General features: G+C 52.2%; 2 protein-coding genes across 3 annotated transcripts in view; both read left to right on the forward strand.

Moving 5' to 3' along the window:
• Window positions 1–24,354, forward strand: part of LOC141091695 (uncharacterized) — a 151,289-nt gene that overhangs the window by 19,537 nt on the left and 107,398 nt on the right. Inside the window, 1 exon segment of the mRNA XM_073577388.1 lies at window positions 16,814–16,818. Within this exon segment, the coding sequence (XP_073433489.1) occupies window positions 16,814–16,818 (5 nt within the window).
• The window catches only part of LOC141091588 (gastrula zinc finger protein XlCGF66.1-like), a 29,244-nt gene continuing 21,722 nt past the window's right edge, over window positions 16,833–24,354 (forward strand). For both annotated transcript variants that reach the window (XM_073577251.1, XM_073577253.1), the window contains exon 1: window positions 16,833–17,009. The gene's annotated coding sequence lies outside the window, so the exon portion shown is untranslated. The remainder of the gene's footprint in view (window positions 17,010–24,354) is intronic.

Raw genomic sequence — 24,354 nt, forward strand, 5'->3', positions numbered from 1 at the left:
TTTGTTTCCACGACACAACAAATCATTATGCCTGTCCCCTTGAGGCAATCAATGATCGGATCCCTACTTACATTTTCGTTGGTACCTTTAACTGTTAAGTCTGAGCTGGGCAGACCCATATTTGTCCTGGGACTCCTCCAGGTCAGGGATATTAGCTTTAGAGGAGTCTTCCTCATCTCTGGCCAGTACAGTGACCAGAAGTTCATCATTTACATCATGTGACTGTACTACCATAGCCGACTTCTGGGTGCTACAGCTTTATTCCACAAGTCCCAGAACAAAGGAAAATCTCAACTGATAACCATAGCATGCAACAAGTCCTTGACCACTCCCACTTGGTGGGACATTGTACCACAGTCTGTGCGTATATCCACCCGTGCCATGGATATACCTTACCCCTCCCCCATCCCAGGGACTAGCACATGATGGTTGGAGAACAACAAGTTTCTTAGACTTTAAGTGAGAGCCGCAGAGTGGAGCGAGGGCTGCAGATAACTGCATAGATGAAATATCATAGTTTGACATAAGAGCATAATTTGTTTTTTTCCTTACTAGTTTTTCATTGCTTTCTACTTTTCTCTGTATGGTTTATCCCCTTTTAGCATGTGCTCCATGGACAATGTTACCAGGTGCACCTTGTGAGAAGTCTGCAGGCCTTGATCAGCCATTTGAGGGTAAATATATCTGCGCTTGATGTCAGAATCCCAGATAAAAGGTCTAACTGTGCGGCTGGCAACACTCGGAAGCATTGCCAACCTGGAGAGGAGTTTAGAGCTCACTGAGCGGCACTGGCTGGGGCCAGTGATATGGAGGAGGGCGGAGGTGGGGAAGATCGGGACCTAGAACTAGGAAGCTGGGTAACAGGTATTCCCATAGTCCTAAGTATAAGGCCGAAAACACTTCAAAGTACTAGAATCGACATAATCTATTATGGTTGGGTGCCATACACATGAGAAGTGATTAATAAGGAGTTAAAATTAATAACTTTATTAAATAACAGCAAATATAAAAATAATTAAAACTAGAGGGCAAGAGACCTCCGATGGTGAAGGCAGCAAAAACTAGACAAAAGATGTACAGTGAGCAGGTAATAGGCAGAGAGAAAAGATAGATGGTGGATCTGCCACTATTGACACCTACAGCGGGTACGGAAAGTATTCACACCCCTTTACATTTTTCACTCTTTGTTTCATTGCAGCCATTTGGTAAATTCAGTAAAGTTCATTTTTCCTCGTTAATGTGCACTCTGCTCCCCGTCTTCACTGAAAAAAACAGAAATGTAGAAATTTTTACAAATTTATTTAAAAAGAAAAACTGAAATATCCCATGGTCATAAGTATATTTAAAGTTAATTTAGGATTAATTACCTACTGCAGGAGTAAACTAGGATCTGGGTGAAGGACGGTGTTTGTGCAAATAAGGGGACAGATAGAGAGAGACAGTAGGGGTCAGTGAGGATTTAGAACATAGGAAGGTGAGAAGGAGTATTAGGCTATGTGCACACGATGCAGATTTCCTGCGGATCCGCAGCGGATTTTTCCGCGCAGAAACGCTGCAGATCCGCACTGTTTTACAGTACAATGTAAATCAATGAAAAAAAAAAAACGCTGTGCACACGCTGCGTTTTTTCCGCACGTTTTTTGTGCGGTCCAAAAAAAGCAGCATGTCACTTCTTTTGTGCGGTTTTCCACCTGCTCCATTCTCCAAATCTGCAGGGGGAAAACCGCAGTGTGCACATAGCCTAATAGTATTACATGTCTGCTGGCAGATGCCATATGTCTTGCTAACACGACGAAATGAATTGGAGACTCTTATGTCAGCCACAGAAAACAATGTGGTGAGCATTATGGAAACCTGCAAAAATGTACAGTCGGTATGGATAAATGTACATGGGGATGGCAGTAATGGAAAGCTGCTAACGGGAGTTTTCTACAAGCCGCCTAATAGAGCTGAACAGGTAGAGGATGAAATGCTGAAACAAATTAAAAAGGCGGCAAATAAAATCTGCTTCTTATTCTGGAGGATTTTAATTATCCAGACATGAAATGAGACGTTGAATCATCTGGTTGTGCTGAAAGCTGCAAGTTCTTATTTGCAGTTCAAGACAATCTCCTCTCTCAATCGATAATGGACCAACCAGGAGAGAGAGTCTGCTGATTCTGGTCCTGTCAAATAGATCAGACACAATCTCGGATCTACAGGTCCGGGAGCATTTGGGGAACAGCGACCATAAAATGGTAAATTTCAATGTAATAGCCAATAAAACATATCAAAGGGGAAATACAACTTCACCACCTCCCCTCTCCCTCTATCTGACCACCATCTACTCACTTTCTCATCCCTGTCCTCCTCACCTCTCTCCCATGTCCAGCAACTTGCGCACCCCCGCAGAAACCTCGCACACCTAGACACCCACACTGTCTGACTCTATTCTACCACTGGCATCCATAGCCTCACTCCAAGACACAGACGGTGCCACTGCTTTCTACAATGCCACTCACGTCAGCTACTGATGTGGTCGTCCTCTCGTGCTTGGCAGAGTGCGATGAAGCAATAGACAACCCTGGCACAATAATCTTACTAAAAAGTTCCGGCAAGTGTCCAGGGCTGCAGAGCAGCGCTGGAAGAAAACAAATTCGCAAGACAACTTCACTGCATTCAAACAAGTAACGTATGCATTCAAATCTGCCCTCACCTCTGCTAAACAGGCCTTCTTCACAACCCTCGTATCTTCCCTATCCTACAATCCCAAACAGTTATTCAAAACTTTCAACTCCCTCCCCCGCCCACCACTGCCCCCTCCAACCTCCCTCATCTCTGCTGAGGACTGCGCCACACACTTCAAAAATAAGATCAACCAGACAAGGCAAGTCTTCATTGTTCAATCACCACAACCCCTTTGTATACCAGACCAATGCCCAAACCCCATAACCTCCCTCTCCAACATCACTGAAGGGGAGCTTACTTATCTCCTCCACAAATCTCGCCACCACACTCCTCCCATCCATAACCCATCTCATCAACCTGTCACTAGCTTCTGGTACCTTCCCTTCTGCTTTCGAACATGGCACAATCACGCCTATCCTGAAAAATCCAACCCTCGACCCTACTGCTATGCCCACATATCGCCTCATATCTTTGCTCCCATTTGCTTCGAAACTTCTTGAGCAGCACGTCCATGCTGAACTTTCCTCCCACCTCTCATCTTATTCGATCTTCGACAACCTACAATATGGCTTTTGTCCCCACCATTCCATTGAAACTGCCCTGACCAAAATGAGTAATAGCTTACAGCCAAAGCTAACAGTCATTTCTCCATACTCCTGCTTCTAGACCTGTCCTCTGCCTTTGACACAGTTGACCACTGCCTCCTACTACAAGTCCTCTCTTCTTTTAGTGTCAAAGACCTCGCCCTATCCCAGATCACATATCTTTCCAACCGCACATTTAGCTTCTTGCACACCCACACCCTGCCGTCTCTCTGTTGGCTTTCCTCAAGGTTTTGTCCTAGGACCTCCATCTATATCCTTGGCCTGGGACGACACAAAGTCCTATGGCTTCCAGTACCACCTATGAACTGATGACACTCAGATCTAGCTCTCCTTTCCTCAACCCTCACTCTACTAAAATGCTTGTACATTCCCTCATCATCTCCCGCGTTGACTACTGCCACGTCATCCTCTGTGGCCTACCTGCTAATGTTCTCCCAAGTCTCCAGACTCTCCTCAACTCTGCTGCCTAATTCATCTCTCTCCTCGCTACTCCTCAGCTTTTCCCTTCTGCAAATCCCTTCATTGGCTCGCATTCCCTAGATTATCCAGTTCAAACTACTAACATTAATGTACCAAGTCATTCGTACCCTTTCTCCTCCATAATCTCCGAAGTAATCTCCCGATACCTTCCCTCATGTAATCTCTGGTCATCTGAAGACCTCCTTCTCTCCTCCACACTTATTCGCTCCTCATCCAGTCACCTCCAAGACTTCTCCTGAATAGCCCCCATCCTCTGGAATTCTTTGCCCCAACACGTCTGATTATCCACCACACTCGGATCCTTCAGATGGAACTTGTGAACCCATCTCTTCAGGAAAGCCTACAGCCTGCAATGACCACGGCCTCCTCAACACCACCAGAGCTGCTGCCACCCCTTCCCCCCGACCAACTGTCTCCCCACCATCCTGTAGAATGTAAACCCGAAAGAGCAGGGTCCTCTCTCCACTCTGTATCAGTCTGTGATTGTTAGTTTACTGTAAGTGATTTCTGTAATTTGTATGTAACCCCTTCTCATGTACAGCACCATGGAATCAATGGCGCTATAGAAATAATAATAATGGGTGTGTATAGATACATGAGAATCCTACAGCTTAAGAAACCAACCAGAAGAATAAATAAAATATATAATGTTATTGATTCAAATTAAAACATATCAAGAGAATATATTAAAATCAGGGAAATATCAAATCATATAAGTGGATTTATAAGGAGACGTTTACATTAGATAATAGATAGTGTCTAACAAAGTGGATCCAGACATAATTCATATAAACGTAATATCAAAATTAATACAATATTTAATATGACATATATAAAAAATGGCAAAAGTTGCATATACATAGATATAATGAAGTCTAAAATATTATCTATGACCTGTTCAAATATATCATAAATATACAATCTGTAGAACAATCAAGATATAATAGCTATTAAGAAAACAAAACCAAAATGTACATAGCCCCCCCATAGTGCCTTTCACATTCTGCTTTCTTAAAGGGTCCAATATAAACGTATCACTCTCACCCACAAAGCCCTCCACAGATCACACCACCCTACATCTCCTCCCCCGTTTCATCTTACCTGCCCTCCACAGCTCACACCACCCTCCATCTCCTCCCTCGTCTCAGCTTTCCTGCCCTCCACAGCTCACACCACCCTACATTTCCTCCCTCGTTTCAGCTTACCTGCCCTCCACAGCTCACACCACCCTCCATCTCCTCCCTCGTCTCAGCTTACTTGCCCTCCACAGCTCACACCACCCTACATGTCCTCCCTCGTCTCAGCTTACCTGCCCTCCACAGCTCACACCACCCTACATCTCCTCCCTCGTCTCAGCTTACCTGCCCTCCACAGCTCACACCACCCTACATCTCCTCCCTCGTCTCAGCTTACCTGCCCTCCACAGCTCACAGCACCCTACATCTCCTCCCTCGTCTCAGCTTACCTGCCCTCCACAGCTCACACCACCCTTCATCTCCTCCCTCGTCTCAGCTTACCTGCCCTCCACAGCTCACACCACCCTCCATCTCCTCCCTCGTTTCAGCTTACCTGCCCTCCACAGCTCACACCACCCTACATCTCCTCCCTCATCTCAGCTTACCTGCCCTCCACAGCTCACACCACCCTTCATCTCCTCCCTCGTCTCAGCTTACCTGCCCTCCACAGCTCACATCACCCTCCATCTCCTCCCTCGTCTCAGCTTACCTGCCCTCCACAGCTCTCACCACCCTACATGTCCTCCCTCGTCTCAGCTTACCTGCCCTCCACAGCTCACACCACCCTCCATCTCCTCCCTCGTCTCAGCTTACCTGCCCTCCACAGCTCACACCACCCTACATCTCCTCCCTCGTCTCAGCTTACCTGCCCTCCACAGCTCACATCACCCTCCATCTCCTCCCTCGTCTCAGCTTACCTGCCCTCCACAGCTCACACCACCCTACATGTCCTCCCTTGTCTCAGCTTACCTGCCCTCCACAGCTCACACCACCCTCCATCTCCTCCCTCGTCTCAGCTTACATGCCCTCCACTGCTCACACCACCCTCCATCTCCTCCCTCGTCTCAGCTTACCTGCCCTCCACAGCTCACACCACCCTACATCTCCCTTGTCTCAGCTTACCTGCCCTCCACAGCTCACACCACCCTACATCTCCTCCCTCGTCTCAGCTTACCTGCCCTCCACAGCTCACACCACCCTACATCTCCTCCCTCGTCTCAGCTTACCTGCTCTCCACAGCTCACACCACCCTACATCTCCTCCCTCGTCTCAACTTACCTGCCCTCCACAGCTCACACCACCCTACATCTCCTCCCTCGTCTCAGCTTACCTGCACTCCACAGCTCACACCACCCTACATCTCCTCCCTCGTCTCAGCTTACCTGCACTCCACAGCTCACACCACCCTCCATCTCCTCCCTCGTCTCAGCTTACCTGCCCTCCACAGCTCACACCACCCTCCATCTCCTCCCTCGTCTCAGCTTACCTGCCCTCCACAGCTCACACCACCCTACATGTCCTCCCTTGTCTCAGCTTACCTGCCCTCCACAGCTCACACCACCCTACATCTCCTCCCTCGTCTCAGCTTACCTGCCCTCCACAGCTCACCCCACCCAACATCTCCTCCCTCGTCTCAGCTTACCTGCCCTCCACAGCTCACAGCACCCTACATCTCCTCCCTCGTCTCAGCTTACCTGCCCTCCACAGCTCACAGCACCCTACATCTCCTCGCTCGTCTCAGCTTACCTGCCCTCCACAGCTCACAGCACCCTACATCTCCTCCCTCGTCTCAGCTTACCTGCCCTCCACAGCTCACACCACCCTACATCTCCTCCCTCGTCTCAGCTTACCTGCCCTCCACAGCTCACACCACCCTACATCTCCTCCCTCGTCTCAGCTTACCTGCCCTCCACAGCTCACACCACCCTACATTTCCTCCCTCGTCTCAGCTTACCTGCCCTCCACAGCTCACACGACCCTACATCTCCTCCCTCGTCTCAGCTTACCTGCCCTCCACAGCTCACACCACCCTACATGTCCTCCCTTGTCTCAGCTTACCTGCCCTCCACAGCTCACACCACCCTACATCTCCTCCCTCGTCTCAGCTTACCTGCCCTCCACAGCTCACACCACCCTACATCTCCTCCCTCGTCTCAGCTTACCTGCCCTCCACAGCTCACACCACCCTACATGTCCTCCCTTGTCTCAGCTTACCTGCCCTCCACAGCTTACACCACCCTCCATCTCCTCCCTCGTCTCAGCTTACCTGCCCTCCACAGCTCACACCACCCTCCATCTCCTCCCTCGTCTCAGCTTACCTGCCCTCCACAGCTCACACCACCCTCCATCTCCTCCCTCGTCTCAGCTTACATGCCCTCCACTGCTCACACCACCCTTCATCTCCTCCCTCGTCTCAGCTTACCTGCCCTCCACAGCTCACACCACCCTCCATCTCCTCCCTCGTTTCAGCTTACCTGCCCTCCACAGCTCACACCACCCTACATCTCCTCCCTCATCTCAGCTTACCTGCCCTCCACAGCTCACACCACCTTTCATCTCCTCCCTCGTCTCAGCTTACCTGCCCTCCACAGCTCACACCACCTTACATCTCCTCCCTCGTCTCAGCTTACCTGCCCTCCACAGCTCACACCACTGTTGTGAGTTCACTCTCCCCTCCGTCACTGAGGCCTGGTGAACTCCCTATTCTAGTGAAGGAAGGTAGTGAGCCTGATTATCAGGCACCTGGGACTAATGAAGACGATTGGCTGAGTGGAGTCACTGACTGGATTTAAGGCAGCCTACGCCCTTTCTGCCCTGCGGGTGATTTCTCTGTGGACTCTTGGACACCAGTCTGATTCCTGCTCTCCTAAAGCTAAGTTTTCTGTTTTGCCCTTTTGCATTTAAGATTTGTTTTTGTTTTTCTTGCTTTTTGGATACTGCCACTCCCTGCTGGAGTGTGCAGTGTTCCGTTAGCTCTGTCTTCTGAAAGTACCTGAGTGCTGATTTAGTTTTTGAAGCTTAGTTGCTTCAGGGCCATTTTTATATCAGCTTGTTGGCTTTTGTCTCTGATAGGGTTTTGGCAGATTGCAGACAGCAGCCTTCCTATCCGTTCCTATCTAGGTAGTTTTCGGGCCCCGTCTTTGCTCAGCCTGTCTTTCTGTCTGTGTAAGTGTTTTCATCTTGCTTCACCGTCATTATATGTGGGGGCTGCCTATTGCTTTGGGGTCTGCTCTGGGGCAGTTAGATTTCCCCTTTCCTTCTTTAGGCCTATGTATCTCTCCGGCTGTGATCGAGGGGTCTAGGTCATCGTAGGAACCCCCCACGGCTTCTGCTAGTTGTGTTGATAGGTTCAGGGGTCTGCAATCTGATAGTTGCCAACTTCTCTGGTTTTCTGGACTTAGCTAGCATTTCTGTTTTTGCCTCCTACGGTGACTCAATCATAACAGAATCACCCGCCCCAACCGCAGATCCTGGGGTACTCAATAGCAGGAAAGAATTGTGTTTAAAAAAAAAAAAGAAAAAGGTGTTTGTATATTCTTTCCTCTATATCTCTGAGGCCGTAGGGGGAATTTTTTTTTCTCTCAATGGAGATAAAGCAAGTGTCTGATCGTGTGGAGCAGCTCGCTGCTGAAGTGCGAGGCATTTCCGCCTATCTTGCTCGTTCACATACTGTTGAACCAAAGATCCCCACACCTGATGTTTTTTTTGGGGATCGATCTAAATTTTTGAGTTTCAAAAATAATTGTAAATTATTTTTTGCTATGAAGCCTAACTCGTCAGGGAGCCCCGCGCAGCAGGTTAAAATTGTCATCTCTTTGCTGCGCGGCGATCCCCAGGATTGGGCGTTTTCTTTGAAACCAGATGACCCTATTCTGACTAATGTGTACGCGTTTTTTCAAGCCTTGGGGTTGCTGTACGACGAACCTAATGCTATTGATCAGGCTGAAAAGACCCTGTTAACATTGAACCAGGGTCGAGAATCTGCAGAGTTGTACTGTCAAAAGTTCCGAAAGTGGGCGGTCCTTACTACCTGGAATGATAGTGCCTTGGCTGCTCTCTTTCGGAAGGGTTTGTCAGAAGCCGTAAAAGATACTATGGTGGGATTTCCTGTTCCCTCTGGTCTGGACGATTCTATGTCTTTAGCCATTCAGGTTGATCGGCGTTTACGTGAACGCAGGATTACACGAGAGGTGTTGCCACCGGTTGAACAGACGTCTGAACCTATGCAATGTGAAAGAGTTTTGTCTAAGGCACAACGTCAGGAATTCAGAAGGCGCAATAAGCTGTGTTTTTTCTGTGGAGATGCCTCACATATTATTTCTGTTTGTCCTAAACGTGAGAAACGCTTTGCACACACGTTTTCTGTTGGTGGGGTTCAGCCTAAGTTTCTTTTGGCGATTACTCTGATCTGTTCCCTGTCCACATTTTCTGCCAAGGCTTTTGTGGATTCGGGAGCAGCGCTAAACCTAATGGACTTGGATTTTGCTAAACGTTGTGGATTTCCGTTGACACCTCTGCAGACGCCTATCCCTTTGAGGGGGATTGATGCTACCCCTCTGGCTAAAAATAAACCTCAGTTTTGGACCCAGTTGGTCATGCGGGTCGCCCCAGACCATCAAGAAAATTGCAGATTTTTGGTGTTGCATGGTCTGCATGATGCCGTTGTTCTGGGGTTTCCCTGGTTGCAGATTCATAATCCAGTTTTGGATTGGAAGTCTGTGTCTGTGGTGAGTTGGGGTTGCCGGTGTACCTTTAGCGAGGCTCCGGTTTTTTCCACCTCTCCTCAGTCGCATGAGGTTCCTGACTATTTGGCGTACTTCTATGATGTATTTAGTGAGAATGAGTCTGCGTCTTTGCCTCCTCATAGGAGTTATGACTGTGCAATTGAACTAAGCCCGGGGTGTAAATTTCCTAAGGGTCGGCTCTTCAATTGATCTTTACCCGAGCACGAGGCTATGTGGTCCTATATTAAGGAGGCGTTGGAGAAGGGTCATATTAGACCATCCTCTTCACCCTTAGGTGCCGTTTTTTTTTGTAGCCAAGAAGGATGGTTCTTTAAGGCCTTGTATTGATTATCGTGCCCTCAATAAAATTACTATTAAATATCAGTATCCGTTACCCCTGATTTCGGATCTATTCTCTAGAGTCAGAGGTGCTTGCTGGTTTACCAAGCTTGACCTCAGGGGGGCGTATAATCTTATCCGCATTAAGCAGGGGGATGAATGAAAGATGGCATTTAATACTCCGGAGGGACATTTTGAGTACCTGGTGATGCCTTTTGGGCTCACTAATGCCCCTTCTGTCTTCCAGTGCTTCATGAACGATATTTTCCGAGACTTTGTCGATAAATTTTTGATTATCTATCTGGACGATATTTTGATCTTCTCCAAGGATTGGGATGCTCATGTGGAACATATTCGGACTGTGTTCCGGATCTTGAGAGAGAATTCTCTGTATGTCAAAGAATCAAAATGCCTTTTTGGAGTACAGAAGATTTCTTTTTTGGGATTTATTTTGTCTCCGTCAACTATTGAAATGGACCCGGCCAAGGTACAGGCCATTCATGATTGGGTTCAGCCCACTTCTTTGAAGGCCCTCCAGAAGTTTTTGGGTTTTGCTAATTTTTATCGGAAATTTATAGCAAAATTTTCTAGTATTGCCAAACCATTGACTGACCTGACCAGGAAGGGTGTGGATGTGTTGAATTGGTCTCCGGAGGCGGTTGCTTCCTTTCAGGAGCTGAAGCGTAGATTTACCTCCGCCCCGGTTCTGCGGCAACCTGATGTCTCACTCCCGTTTCAGGTAGAGGTGGATGCTTCTGAGATTGGTGCAGGAGCAGTGTTGTCCCAAAAGGATCCGGTAACATCTAAAATGAATCCCTGTGCTTTCTTTTCCCGAAAGTTCTCTTCATCTGAACGTAACTATGATGTGGGGAATCGGGAAGTGTTGGCCATGAAATGGGCATTTGAGGAGTGGAGACATTGGTTGGAGGGAGCCAAACATCAAGTTGTGGTCCTCACTGACCACAAAAATTTGATTTACCTAGAGTCGGCTAAACGCTTGAACCCTAGACAGGCTAGGTGGGCCTTGTTTTTTACACGTTTTGATTTTGTGGTCTCTTTCCTTCCTGGAACTAAGAATGTCAAGGCAGACGCCCTCTCTAGGAGTTTCTTTGCTGATTCTCCTGTGGTGACCAAGCCTGCTACCATCTTAGGCGAAGGGGTAGTTCTTTCTGCCATCTCGCCCGATTTGAGACTTGCTCTGCAAGAGTTCCAGGAGGACAAACCTGAGCGTTGCCCCAGTGGAAAGTTGTACGTTCCTAACCAGTGGAAGAAGAGAGTGATGTCTGAAGTTCATTGCTCTGCATTGGCTGGTCATCCGGGTATTTTTGGTACTAGAGATCTGGTGAGTCGCTCTTTTTGGTGGCCCACCTTGTCTCATGATGTCAGGAATTCTGTGCAGTCCTGTGGGACTTGCTCCCGGTCTAAATCTTGTTCTCGCTCTAGTGGGTTGTTGATGCCTTTGCCGGTCCCCAGGAGGCCATGGACCCATATTTCAATGGATTTCATCTCTGATATGCCGGTCTCTCAAAGAATGACTGTTATTTGGGTGATTTGTGATAGGTTCTCTAAGATGGTTCATCTTGTACCACTCCCTAAGTTGCCATCTTCCTCTGAGTTGGTGCCCCTGTTTTTGCAACAGGTGGTTCGCTTGCACGGGATTCCTGAGAACATTGTATCTGACAGAGGAGTTCAATTTGTGTCTAAATTTTGGAGGACGTTCTGTTCCAAGTTGGGAATTCAGTTGTCCTTCTCCTCTGCTTTTCACCCTCAGACCAATGGGCAGACAGAGAGAACAAACCAGACCTTGGAGTCGTATTTGAGATGTTTTATTTCCGCTGATCAGGATGATGGATGATTGGGTTTCATTTTTGCCCTTGGCCGAATTTGCTTTAAATAATAGAGCTAGTTCTGCCACTTTGATGTCACCTTTTTTTTGTAACTTTGGGTTTCATCCTCGATTTTCTTCAGGGCAGGTGGAGCCATCTGCCTGCCCAGGTGTTCACACTGTGGTGGAGAGAATACACCAGATCTGGGACCAAGTGGTGGATAAGTTATCTCTCTCCCAGGAAAAGGCCCAGCGGTTTTCCAATCGACATAGGACCATTGGTCCCCAGTTTAAGATTGGTGATATGGTGTGGTTATCATCAAAAAATATTGCTATGAAGGTGGCTTCTCCTAAGTTTAAGCCTAGATTTATTGGACCTTACAAGATTTTGGAGATTATTAATCCGGTCTCTTTTCGTTTGGCTCTTCCTGTCACATTTAAGATCCATAATGTGTTCCATAAGTCCTTGTTGAAGAGGTTTGTTGAGCCAGTTGTGCCTGAGGTGGCACCTCCGGACCCAGTATTGGTTGAAGGTAACTTGGAATATGAGGTAGAGAAAATTCTGGATTCCCGTCTGGCTAGACGGAGACTCCAGTATTTGGTTAAGTGGAAGGGTTATGGTCAGGAGGATAATTCCTGGGTCTCTGCCTCTGATATTCATGCCAAAAGATTGGTGCGTGCCTTTCATCGGGCTCACCCTGATCGCCCTGGTAGCGTTGTTGAGGGTTCGGTGACCCCTCCTCAAGGGGGGGGTACTGTTGTGAGTTCATTCTCCCATCCGTCACTGAGGCTTGGTGAACTCCCTATTCTAGTGAAGGAAGGTAGTGAGCCTGATTATCAGGCACCTGGGACTAATGAAGACGATTGGCTGAGTGGAGTCACTGTCTGGATTTAAGGCAGCCTACGCCCTTTCTGCCCTGCGGGTGATTTCTCTGTGGACTCTTGGACACCAGTCTGATTCCTGCTCTCCTAAAGCTAAGTTTTCTGTTTTGCCCTTTTGCATTTAAGATTTGTTTTTGTTTTTCTTGCTTTTTGGATTCTGCCACTCTCTGCTGGAGTGTGCAGTGTTCCGTTAGCTCTGTCTTCTGAAAGTACCTGAGTGCTGATTTAGTTTTTGAAGCTTAGTTGCTTCAGGGCCATTTTTATATCAGTTTGTTGGCTTTTGTCTCTGATAGGGTTTTGGCAGATTGCAGACAGCAGCCTTCCTATCCGTTCCTATCTAGTTTTCGGGCCCCGTCTTTGCTCAGCCTGTCTTTCTGTCTGTGTGTTTTCATCTTGCTTCACCGTCATTATATGTGGGGGGCTGCCTATTGTTTTGGGGTCTGCTCTGGGGCAGTTAGATTTCCCCTTTCCTTCTTTAGGCCTATGTATCTCTCCGGCTGTGATCGAGGGGTCTAGGTCATCGTAGGAACCCCCCACGGCTACTGCTAGTTGTGTTGATAGGTTCAGGGGTCTGCAATCTGATAGTTGCCAACTTCTCTGGTTTTCTGGACTTAGCTAGCATTTCTGTTTTTGCCTCCTACGGTGACTCAATCATAACACACCACCCTACATCTCCTCCCTCGTCTCAGCTTACCTGCCCTCCACAGCTCACACCACCCTACATCTCCTCCCTCGTCTCAGCTTATCTGCCCTCCACAGCTCACACCAACCTCCATCTCCTCCCTCGTCTCAGCTTACCTGCCCACCACAGCTCACATCACCCTCCATCTCCTCCCTCGTCTCAGCTTACCTGCCCTCCACAGCTCACACCACCCTACATTTCCTCCCTCGTCTCAGCTTACCTGCCCTCCACAGCTCACACCACCCTCCATCTCCTCCCTCGTCTCAGCTTACATGCCCTCCACAGCTCACACCACCCTACATCTCCTCCCTCGTCTCAGCTTACCTGCCCTCCACAGCTCACACCACCCTACAAATCCTCCCTCGTCTCAGCTTACCTGCCCTCCACAGCTCACACCACCCTACATCTCCTCCCTTGTCTCAGCTTACCTGCCCTCCACAGCTCACACCACCCTCCATCTCCTCCCTCGTCTCAGCTTACCTGCCCTCCACAGCTCACACCACCCTCCATCTCCTCCCTCGTCTCAGCTTACATGCCCTCCACAGCTCAAACCACCCTACATCTCCTCCCTCGTCTCAGCTTACCTGCCCTCCACAGCTCACACCACCGTACATCTCCTCCCTCGTCTCAGCTTACCTGCCCTCCACAGCTCACACCACCCTACATCTCCTCCCTCGTCACAGCTTACCTGCCCTCCACAGCTCACACCACCCTACATCTCCCTTGTCTCAGCTTACCTGCCCTCCACAGCTCACACCACCCTACATCTCCTCCCTCGTCTCAGCTTACCTGCCCTCCACAGCTCACACCACCCTACATCTCCTCCCTCGTCTCAGCTTACCTGCCCTCCACAGCTCACACCACCCTCCATCTCCTCCCTCGTCTCAGCTTACATGCCCTCCACAGCTCACACCACCCTACATCTCCTCCCTCGTCTCAGCTTACCTGCCCTCCACAGCTCACACCACCCTACAAATCCTCCCTCGTCTCAGCTTACCTGCCCTCCACAGCTCACACCACCCTACATCTCCTCCCTCGTCTCAGCTTACCTGCCCTCCACAGCTCACACCACCCTACATCTCCTCCCTCGTCTCAGCTTATCTGCCCTCCACAGCTCACACCAACCTCCATCTCCTCCCTCGTCTCAGCTTACCTGCCCACCACAGCTCACATCACCCTCCATCTCCTCCCTCGTCTCAGCTTACCTGCCCTCCACAGCTCACACCACCCTACATTTCCTCCCTCGTCTCAGCTTACCTGCCCTCCACAGCTCACACCACCCTCCATCTCCTCCCTCGTCTCAGCTTACATGCCCTCCACAGCTCACACCACCCTACATCTCCTCCCTCGTCTCAGCTTACCTGCCCTCCACAGCTCACACCACCCTACAAATCCTCCCTCGTCTCAGCTTACCTGCCCTCCACAGCTCACACCACCCTACATCTCCTCCCTCGTCTCAGCTTACCTGCCCTCCACAGCTCACACCACCCTCCATCTCCTCCCTCGTCTCAGCTTACCTGCCCTCCACAGCTCACACCACCCTCCATCTCCTCCCTCGTCTCAGCTTACATGCCCTCCACAGCTCACACCACCCTACATCTCCTCCCTCGTCTCAGCTTACCTGCCCTCCACAGCTCACACCACCGTACATCTCCTCCCTCGTCTCAGCTTACCTGCCCTCCACAGCTCACACCACCCTACATCTCCTCCCTCGTCTCAGCTTACTTGCCCTCCACAGCTCACACCACCCTACATCTCCTCCCTCGTCACAGCTTACCTGCCCTCCACAGCTTACACCACCCTACATCTCCCTTGTCTCAGCTTACCTGCCCTCCACAGCTCACACCACCCTACATCTCCTCCCTCGTCTCAGCTTACCTGCCCTCCACAGCTCACACCACCCTACATCTCCTCCCTTGTCTCAGCTTACCTGCCCTCCACAGCTCACACCACCCTCCATCTCCTCCCTCGTCTCAGCTTACATGCCCTCCACAGCTCACACCACCCTTCATCTCCTCCCTCGTCTCAGCTTACCTGCCCTCCACAGCTCACACCACCCTCCATCTCCTCCCTCGTCTCAGCTTACCTGCCCTCCACAGCTCACACCACCCTACATCTCCTCCCTCGTCTCAGCTTACCTGCCCTCCACAGCTCACACCACCCTACATCTCCTCCCTCGTCTCAGCTTACCTGCCCTCCACAGCTCACACCACCCTCCATCTCCTCCCTCGTCTCAGCTTACGTGCCCTCCACAGCTCACACCACCCTACATCTCCTCCCTCGTCTCAGCTTACCTGCCCTCCACAGCTCACACCACCCTACATCTCCTCCCTCGTCTCAGCTTACCTGCCCTCCACAGCTCACACCACCCTCCATCTCCTCCCTCATCTCAGCTTACCTGCCATCCACAGCTCACACCACCCTCCATCTCCTCCCTCATCTCAGCTTACCTGCCCTCCACAGCTCACATCACCCTCCATCTCCTCCCTCATCTCACCTTACCTGCCGTCCACAGCTCACACCACCCTCCATCTCCTCCCTCGTCTCAGCTTACATGCCCTCCACAGCTCACACCACCCTACATCTGCTCCCTCGTCTCAGTTTACCTGCCCTCCACAGCTCACACCACCCTACATCTCCTCCCTCGTCTCAGCTTAGCTGCCCTCCACAGCTCACACCACCCTACATCTCCTCCCTCGTCTCAGCTTACCTGCCCTCCACAGCTCACACCACCCTACATCTCCTCCCTCGTCTCAGCTTACCTGCCCTCCACAGCTCACACCACCCTACATCTCCTCCCTCGTCTCAGCTTACCTGCCCTCCACAGCTCACACCACCCTACATCTCCTCCCTCGTCTCAGCTTACCTGCCCTCCACAGCTCACACCACCCTACATCTCCTCCCTCGTCTCAGTCTACCACCCTACCCGTGCCTTCCGTTCTGCAGATGACCTGAGGTTAGCATCCTCAATAATCAGAACCTCCCACTTGCGTCTCCAGGACTCCTCTCGTGCTGCTCCAGTTCTCTAGAATGCACTACCCAGGACAATTCTATTGATTCCCAATAGCCTCAGTTTTAAGCGAGGCCCCAAAAACACATTTCTTTAGCCCGAGCTCTTGCTGCACCTCACTTATCTAACTATTCTCAAAAGTTCTTCCATCTCCGGTCCCTGGTAGCGTCTGATCGCACCGGCCATAGCTCTGTCTGTACCGTACACAGGCAGGTGCCCGCACCATGTGACGCCCCCATTACACCGATGGCCGGACCCCACAGCACTGGTGACCACCCGCCTCTGTGACCCCCTATTTCCCCATACACTGTGTTACTGTGCTGTCCTCACAGGCTGTAATGTAAAGTGCTGCCGAGCGCTGGAGCCACAGAAATAACATTATTATTACACTCCAGCTCCTGGGAGGCGACAAGAAATGAGGAAAAAAGTGATTACAAAAACCAAACAGGTCTGCGCCACCAAAGGGTTAAAGCGAGTGCAGAGACACAGGGAGAACGACTGAGACAGGAGGAGCGGCCCCGAGCCTTCTGCCCCCAGCGGAGCTCCGCCCCTCAGCTGACTGGTCACGTGATGAGGACGTCAGCGCATGTCCTGGTCACATGACGATGACATCGACGAAGGTCCTGGTCACGTGATGAGGACGTCAGCGCAGGTCCTGGTCACATGACGATGACATCGACGAAGGTCCTGGTCACATGATGATGACGTCAGCGCAGGTCCTGGTCAGGCGCTCGCTGCTGCTGTTCTGTGGAGATTTCCTGTGTGACTGCGGCCACAAGGTGAGGAGGTCACCGGGGGCTTCATGTGCGGACCTGAGGGAGGACGGTGAGAAGAAAGTCCGGCGGGGTGGCCGACACACGGCACAGGGCAGTCACAGCGGTGCGCAGAGGAGAAAACGCTGCAGAGCAGCAAGGGTCTGACATGGAAGGGTTAATGGTTTACTGTTATCAATGACCAAACCACAAAGAATGGAGAGAAACGGAAATCACCTCATATCTGGTGACCCCCGTCTCCTCCATCATCAGTATCTGGTGACAGCCCCTCTACTCCATCATCAGTATCTGGTGACAGCCCCTCTACTCCATCATCAGTATCTGGTGACCCCCGTCTCCTCCATCATCAGTATCTGGTGACCCCCGTCTCCTCCATCATCAGTATCTGGTGACAACCCGTCTCCTCCATCATCAGTATCTGGTGACAACCCGTCTCCTCCATCATCAGTATCTGGTGACAACCCGTCTCCTCCATCATCAGTATCTGGTGACCTCCCGTCCCCTCCATCATCAGTATCTGGTGACAGCCCGTCTCCTCCATCATCAGTATCTGGTGACCTCCCGTCTCCTCCATCATCAGTATCTGGTGACCGCCCGTCTCCTCCATCATCAGTATCTGGTGACCGCCCGTCCCCTCCATCATCAGTATCTGGTGACCTCCGTCCCCTCCATCATCAGTATCTGGTGACCCCCGTCTCCTCCATCATCAGTATCTGGTGACCGCCCGTCCCCTCCATCATCAGTATCTGGTGACCCCCGTCTCCTCCATCATCAGTATCTGGTGACCGCCCGTCCCCTCCATCATCAGTATCTGGTGACCCCTCCGTCTCCTCCATCATCAGTATCTGGTGACCTCCCGTCCCCTCCATCATCAGTATCTGGTGACAGCCCGTCTCCTCCATCATCAGTATCTGGTGACCTCCCGTCCCCTCCATCATCAGTATCTGGTGACCGCCCGTCCCCTCCATCATCAGTATCTGGTGACCGCCCGTCCCCTCCATCATCAGTATCTGGTGACCTCCGTCCCCTCCATCATCAGTATCTGGTGATCCCCGTCTCCTCCATCATCAGTATCTGGTGACCGCCCGTCCCCTCCATCATCAGTATCTGGTGACCCCCGTCTCCTCCATCATCAGTATCTGGTGACCGCCCGTCCCCTCCATCATCAGTATCTGGTGAGCCCTCCGTCTCCTCCATCATCAGTATCTGGTGACCGCCCGTCCCCTCCATCATCAGTATCTGGTGACCTCCCGTCTCCTCCATCATCAGTATCTGGTGACAACCCGTCTCCTCCATCATCAGTATCTGGTGACAGCCCGTCTCCTCCATCATCAGTATCTGGTGACCCCTCCGTCTCCTCCATCATCAGTATCTGGTGACCCTTCCGTCTCCTCCATCATTAGTATCTGGTGACCCCTCCGTCTCCTCCATCATCAGTATCTGGTGACCCCTCCGTCTCCTCCATCATCAGTATCTGGTGACCCCTCCGTCTCCTCCATCATCAGTATCTGGTGACTGCCCGTCTCCTCCATCATCAGTATCTGGTGACAACCCATCTCCTCCATCATCAGTATCTGGTGACAGCTCGTCTCCTCCATCATCAGTATCTGGTGACCCCTCCGTCTCCTCCATCATCAGTATCTGGTGACCTCTGTCCCCTCCATCATCAGTATCTGGTGACCTCCCGTCCCCTCCATTATCAGTATCTGGTGACCCCCGTCTCCTCCATCATCAGTATCTGGTGACCGCCCGTCCCCTCCATCATCAGTATCTGGTGACCCCCGTCTCCTCCATCATCAGTATCTGGTGACCCCTCCGTCTCCTCCATCATCAGTATCTGGTGACCGCCCGTCTCCTCCATCATCAGTATCTGGTGACAACCCATCTCCTCCATCATCAGTATCTGGTGACAGCCCGTCTCCTCCATCATCAGTATCTGGTGACCCCTCCGTCTCCTCCATCATCAGTATCTGGTGACCTCTGTCCCCTCCATCATCAGTATCTGGTGACCTCCCGTCCCCTCCATTATCAGTATCTGGTGACCCCCGTCTCCTCCATCATCAGTATCTGGTGACCGCCCGTCCCCTCCATCATCAGTATCTGGTGACCCCCGTCTCCTCCATCATCAGTATCTGGTGACCCCCGTCTCCTCCATCATCAGTATCTGGTGACAACCCGTCTCCTCCATCATCAGTATCTGGTGACAGCCCGTCTCCTCCATCATCAGTATCTGGTGACCCCTCCGTCTCCTCCATCATCAGTATCTGGTGACCCCTCCGTCTCCTCCATCATCAGTATCTGGTGACCCCTCCGTCTCCTCCATCATCAGTATCTGGTGACCGCCTGTCCCCTCCATCATCAGTATCTGGTGACCTCCCGTCCCCTCCATCATCAGTATCTGGTGACCTCCCGTCCCCTCCATCATCAGTATCTGGTGACATCCGTCCCCTCCATCATCAGTATCTGGTGACCGCCCGTCTCCTCCATCATCAGTATCTGGTGACCGCCCATCCCCTCCATCAGTATCTGGTGACCGCCCGTCTCCTCCATCATCAGTATCTGGTGACCCCTCCGTCTCCTCCATCATCAGTATCTGGTGACCCCCGTCCCCTCCATCATCAGTATCTGGTGACCTCCCGTCCCCTCCATCATCAGTATCTGGTGACCGCCCGTCTCCTCCATCATCAGTATCTGGTGACCGCCCGTCTCCTCCATCATCAGTATCTGGTGACCCCCGTCTCCTCCATCATCAGTATCTGGTCACCGCTTGTCCCCTCCATCATCTGTATCTGGTGACATCCGTCCCCTCCATCATCAGTATCTGGTGACCGCCCGTCCCCTCCATCATCAGTATCTGGTGACATCCGTCCCCTCCATCATCAGTATCTGGTGACCGCCTGTCCCCTCCATCATCAGTATCTGGTGACCGCCCGTCCCCTCCATCATCAGTATCTGGTGACCGCCCGTCCCCTCCATCATCAGTATCTGGTGACTGCCTGTCTCCTCCATCATCAGTATCTGATGACCGCCCGTCTCCTCCATCATCAGTATCTGGTGACCGCCCGTCCCCTCCATCATCTTTATCTGGTGACCTCCCGTCCCCTCCATCATCAGTATCTGGTGACCTCCCGTCCCCTCCATCATCAGTATCTGGTGACCGCCCGTCCCCTCCATCATCAGTATCTGGTGACCTCCCGTCCCCTCCATCATCAGTATCTGGTGACCACCCGTCCCCTCCATCATCAGTATCTGGTGACCGCCCGTCCCCTCCATCATCAGTATCTGGTGACCGCCCGTCCCCTCCATCATCAGTATCTGGTGACCCCCGTCTCCTCCATCATCAGTATCTGGTGACCGCCCGTCCCCTCCATCATCAGTATCTGGTGACCACCCGTCCCCTCCATCATCAGTATCTGGTGACCGCCCGTCCCCTCCATCATCAGTATCTGGTGACCCCCGTCTCCTCCATCATCAGTATCTGGTGACCGCCCGTCCCCTCCATCATCAGTATCTGGTGACCACCCGTCCCCTCCATCATCAGTATCTGGTGACCGCCCGTCTCCTCCATCATCAGTATCTGGTGACCCCCGTCCCCTCCATCCTCAGTATCTGGTGACCGCCCGTCCCCTCCATCATCAGTATCTGGTGACCTCCCGTCCCCTCCATCATCAGTATCTGGTGACCCCCGTCTCCTCCATCATCAGTATCTGGTGACCGCCCGTCCCCTCCATCATCAGTATCTGGTGACCGCCTGTCCCCTCCATCATCAGTATCTGGTGACCTCCCGTCCCCTCCATCATCAGTATCTGGTGACCGCCCGTCTCCTCCATCATCAGTATCTGGTGACTCCCGTCTCCTCCATCATCAGTATCTGGTGACCGCCTGTCCCCTCCATCATCAGTATCTGGTGACCTCCCGTTTCTTCCATCATCAGTATCTGGTGACCTCCGTCCCCTCCATCATCAGTATCTGGTGACCTCCGTCCCCTCCATCATCATTATCTGGTGACCGCCCGTCCCCTCCATCATCAGTATCTGGTGACCTCCCGTCCCCTCCATCATCAGTATCTGGTGACCGCCCGTCCCCTCCATCATCAGTATCTGGTGACCCCCGTCTCCTCCATCATCAGTATCTGGTGACCGCCCGTCCCCTCCATCATCAGTATCTGGTGACCTCCCATCCCCTCCATCATCAGTATCTGGTGACCCCCGTCTCCTCCATCATCAGTATCTGGTGACCGCCTGTCCCCTCCATCATCAGTATCTGGTGACCCCCGTCTCCTCCATCATCAGTATCTGGTGACCTCCCGTCCCCTCCATCATCAGTATCTGGTGACCCCCGTCTCCTCCATCATCAGTATCTGGTGACATCCGTCCCCTCCATCATCAGTATCTGGTGACCCCCGTCTCCTCCATCATCAGTATCTGGTGACCTCCCGTCCCCTCCATCATCAGTATCTGGTGACCTCCCGTCCCCTCCATCATCAGTATCTGGTGACCTCCCGTCCCCTCCATCATCAGTATCTGGTGACCCCCCGTCTCCTCCATCATCAGTATCTGGTGACCGCCTGTCCCCTCCATCATCAGTATCTGGTGACCTCCCGTCCCCTCCATCATCAGTATCTGGTGACCTCTGTCCCCTCCATCATCATTATCTGGTGACCGCCCGTCCCCTCCATCATCAGTATCTGGTGACCGCCCGTCCCCTCCATCATCAGTATCTGGTGACCGCCCGTCCCCTCCATCATCAGTATCTGGTGACCGCCCGTCCCCTCCATCATCAGTATCTGGTGACCCCCGTCTCCTCCATCATCAGTATCTGGTGACCGCCCGTCCCCTCCATCATCAGTATCTGGTGACCTCCCGTCCCCTCCATCATCAGTATCTGGTGACCCCCGTCCCCTCCATCATCAGTATCTGGTGACCGCCTGTCCCCTCCATCATCAGTATCTGGTGACCGCCTGTCCCCTCCATCATCAGTATCTGGTGACCTCCTGTCCCCTCCATCATCAGTATCTGGTGACCGCCCGTCTCCTCCATCATCAGTATCTGGTGACCCCCGTCTCCTCCATCATCAGTATCTGGTGACCGCCTGTCCCCTCCATCATCAGTATCTGGTGACCTCCCGTCCCCTCCATCATCAGTATCTGGTGACCGCCCGTTTCTTCCATCATCAGTATCTGGTGACCTCTGTCCCCTCCATCATCATTATCTGGTGACCGCCCGTCCCCTCCATCATCAGTATCTGGTGACCGCCCGTCCCCTCCATCATCAGTATCTGGTGACCGCCCGTCCCCTCCATCATCAGTATCTGGTGACCGCCCGTCCCCTCCATCATCAGTATCTGGTGACCGCCCGTCCCCTCCATCATCAATATCTGGTGACCGCCCGTCCCCTCCATCATCAGTATCTGGTGACCCCCGTCCCCTCCATCATCAGTATCTGGTGACCGCCCGTCCCCTCCATCATCAGTATCTGGTGACCTCCCGTCCCCTCCATCATCAGTATCTGGTGACCCCCGTCTCCTCCATCATCAGTATCTGGTGACCGCCTGTCCCCTCCATCATCAGTATCTGGTGACCTCCCGTCCCCTCCATCATCAGTATCTGGTGACCGCCCGTCTCCTCCATCATCAGTATCTGGTGACCCCCGTCTCCTCCATCATCAGTATCTGGTGACCGCCTGTCCCCTCCATCATCAGTATCTGGTGACCTCCCGTCCCCTCCATCATCAGTATCTGGTGACCGCCCGTTTCTTCCATCATCAGTATCTGGTGACCTCTGTCCCCTCCATCATCATTATCTGGTGACCGCCCGTCCCCTCCATCATCAGTATCTGGTGACCGCCCGTCCCCTCCATCATCAGTATCTGGTGACCCCCGTCTCCTCCATCATCAGTATCTGGTGACCTCCCGTCCCCTCCATCATCAGTATCTGGTGACCGCCCGTCTCCTCCATCATCAGTATCTGGTGACCCTCCGTCCCCTCCATCAGTATCTGGTGACCGCCCGTCTCCTCCATCATCAGTATCTGGTGACCTCCCGTCCCCTCCATCATCAGTATCTGGTGACCCCCGTCTCCTCAATCATCAGTATCTGGTGACCGCCCGTCTCCTCCATCATCAGTATCTGGTGACCTCCCGTCCCCTCCATCATCAGTATCTGGTGACCGCCCGTCCCCTCCATCATCAGTATCTGGTGACCTCCCGTCCCCTCCATCATCAGTATCTGGTGACCGCCTGTCGCCTCCATCATCAGTATCTGGTGACCGCCCGTCGCCTCCATCATCAGTATCTGGTGACTGCCCGTCGCCTCCATCATCAGTATCTGGTGACCGCCCGTCTCCTCCATCATCAGTATCTGGTGATCGCCCGTCTCCTCCATCATCAGTATCTGGTGATCGCCCGTCTCCTCCATCATCAGTATCTGGTGACCGCCCGTCTCCTCCATCATCAGTATCTGGTGACCGCCCGTCACCTCCATCATCAGTATCTGGTGTCCGCTCGTCCCCTCCATCATCAGTATCTGGTGACCGCCCGTCCCCTCCATCACCAGTATCTGGTGACCGCTCGTCGCCTCCATCATCAGTATCTGGTGATCGCCTGTCCCCTCCATCATCAGTATCTTGTGACCGCCCGTCCGCTCCATCATCAGTATCTGGTGACCGCCCGTCCGCTCCATCATCAGTATCTGGTGACCGCCCGTCCGCTCCATCATAAGTATCTGGTGACCGCCCGTCCCCTCCATCATCAGTATCTGGTGACCTCTGTCCCCTCCATCACCTGTATCTGGTGACCTCCTCTCGCCTCCATCACCAGTATCTGGTGACCTCCCGTCGCCTCCATCATCAGTATCTGGTGACCCCCTTCCCCTCCATCATCAGTATCTGGTGATTCCCGTCGCCTCCATCATCAGTATCTGGTGACCTCTGTCCCCTCCATCATCAGTATCTGGTGACCGCCTGTCGCCTCCATCACCAGTATCTGGTGACCGCCTGTCGCCTCCATCACCAGTATCTGGTGACCTCCCGTCGCCTCCATCATCAGTATCTGGTGACCCCCGTCGCCTCCATCATCAGTATCTGGTGATCCCCGTCGCCTCCATCATCAGTATCTGGTGACCGCCCGTCGCCTCCATCATCAGTATCTGGTGACCCCCTTCCCCTCCATCATCAGTGTCTGGTGACCGCCCGTCACCTCCATCATCAGTATCTGGTGACCGCTCGTCCCCTCCATCATCAGTATCTGGTGACCGCCCGTCCCCTCCATCACCAGTATCTGGTGACCGCTCGTCGCCTCCATCATCAGTATCTGGTGACCGCCCTCCGCTCCATCATCAGTATCTGGTGACCGCC

Source organism: Dendrobates tinctorius, unplaced genomic scaffold (assembly GCF_039654945.1).
Source record: "Dendrobates tinctorius isolate UK_male_01 unplaced genomic scaffold, ASM3965494v1 ptg000055l, whole genome shotgun sequence".
In the NCBI taxonomy this organism is placed as follows: domain Eukaryota; kingdom Metazoa; phylum Chordata; class Amphibia; order Anura; family Dendrobatidae; genus Dendrobates; species Dendrobates tinctorius.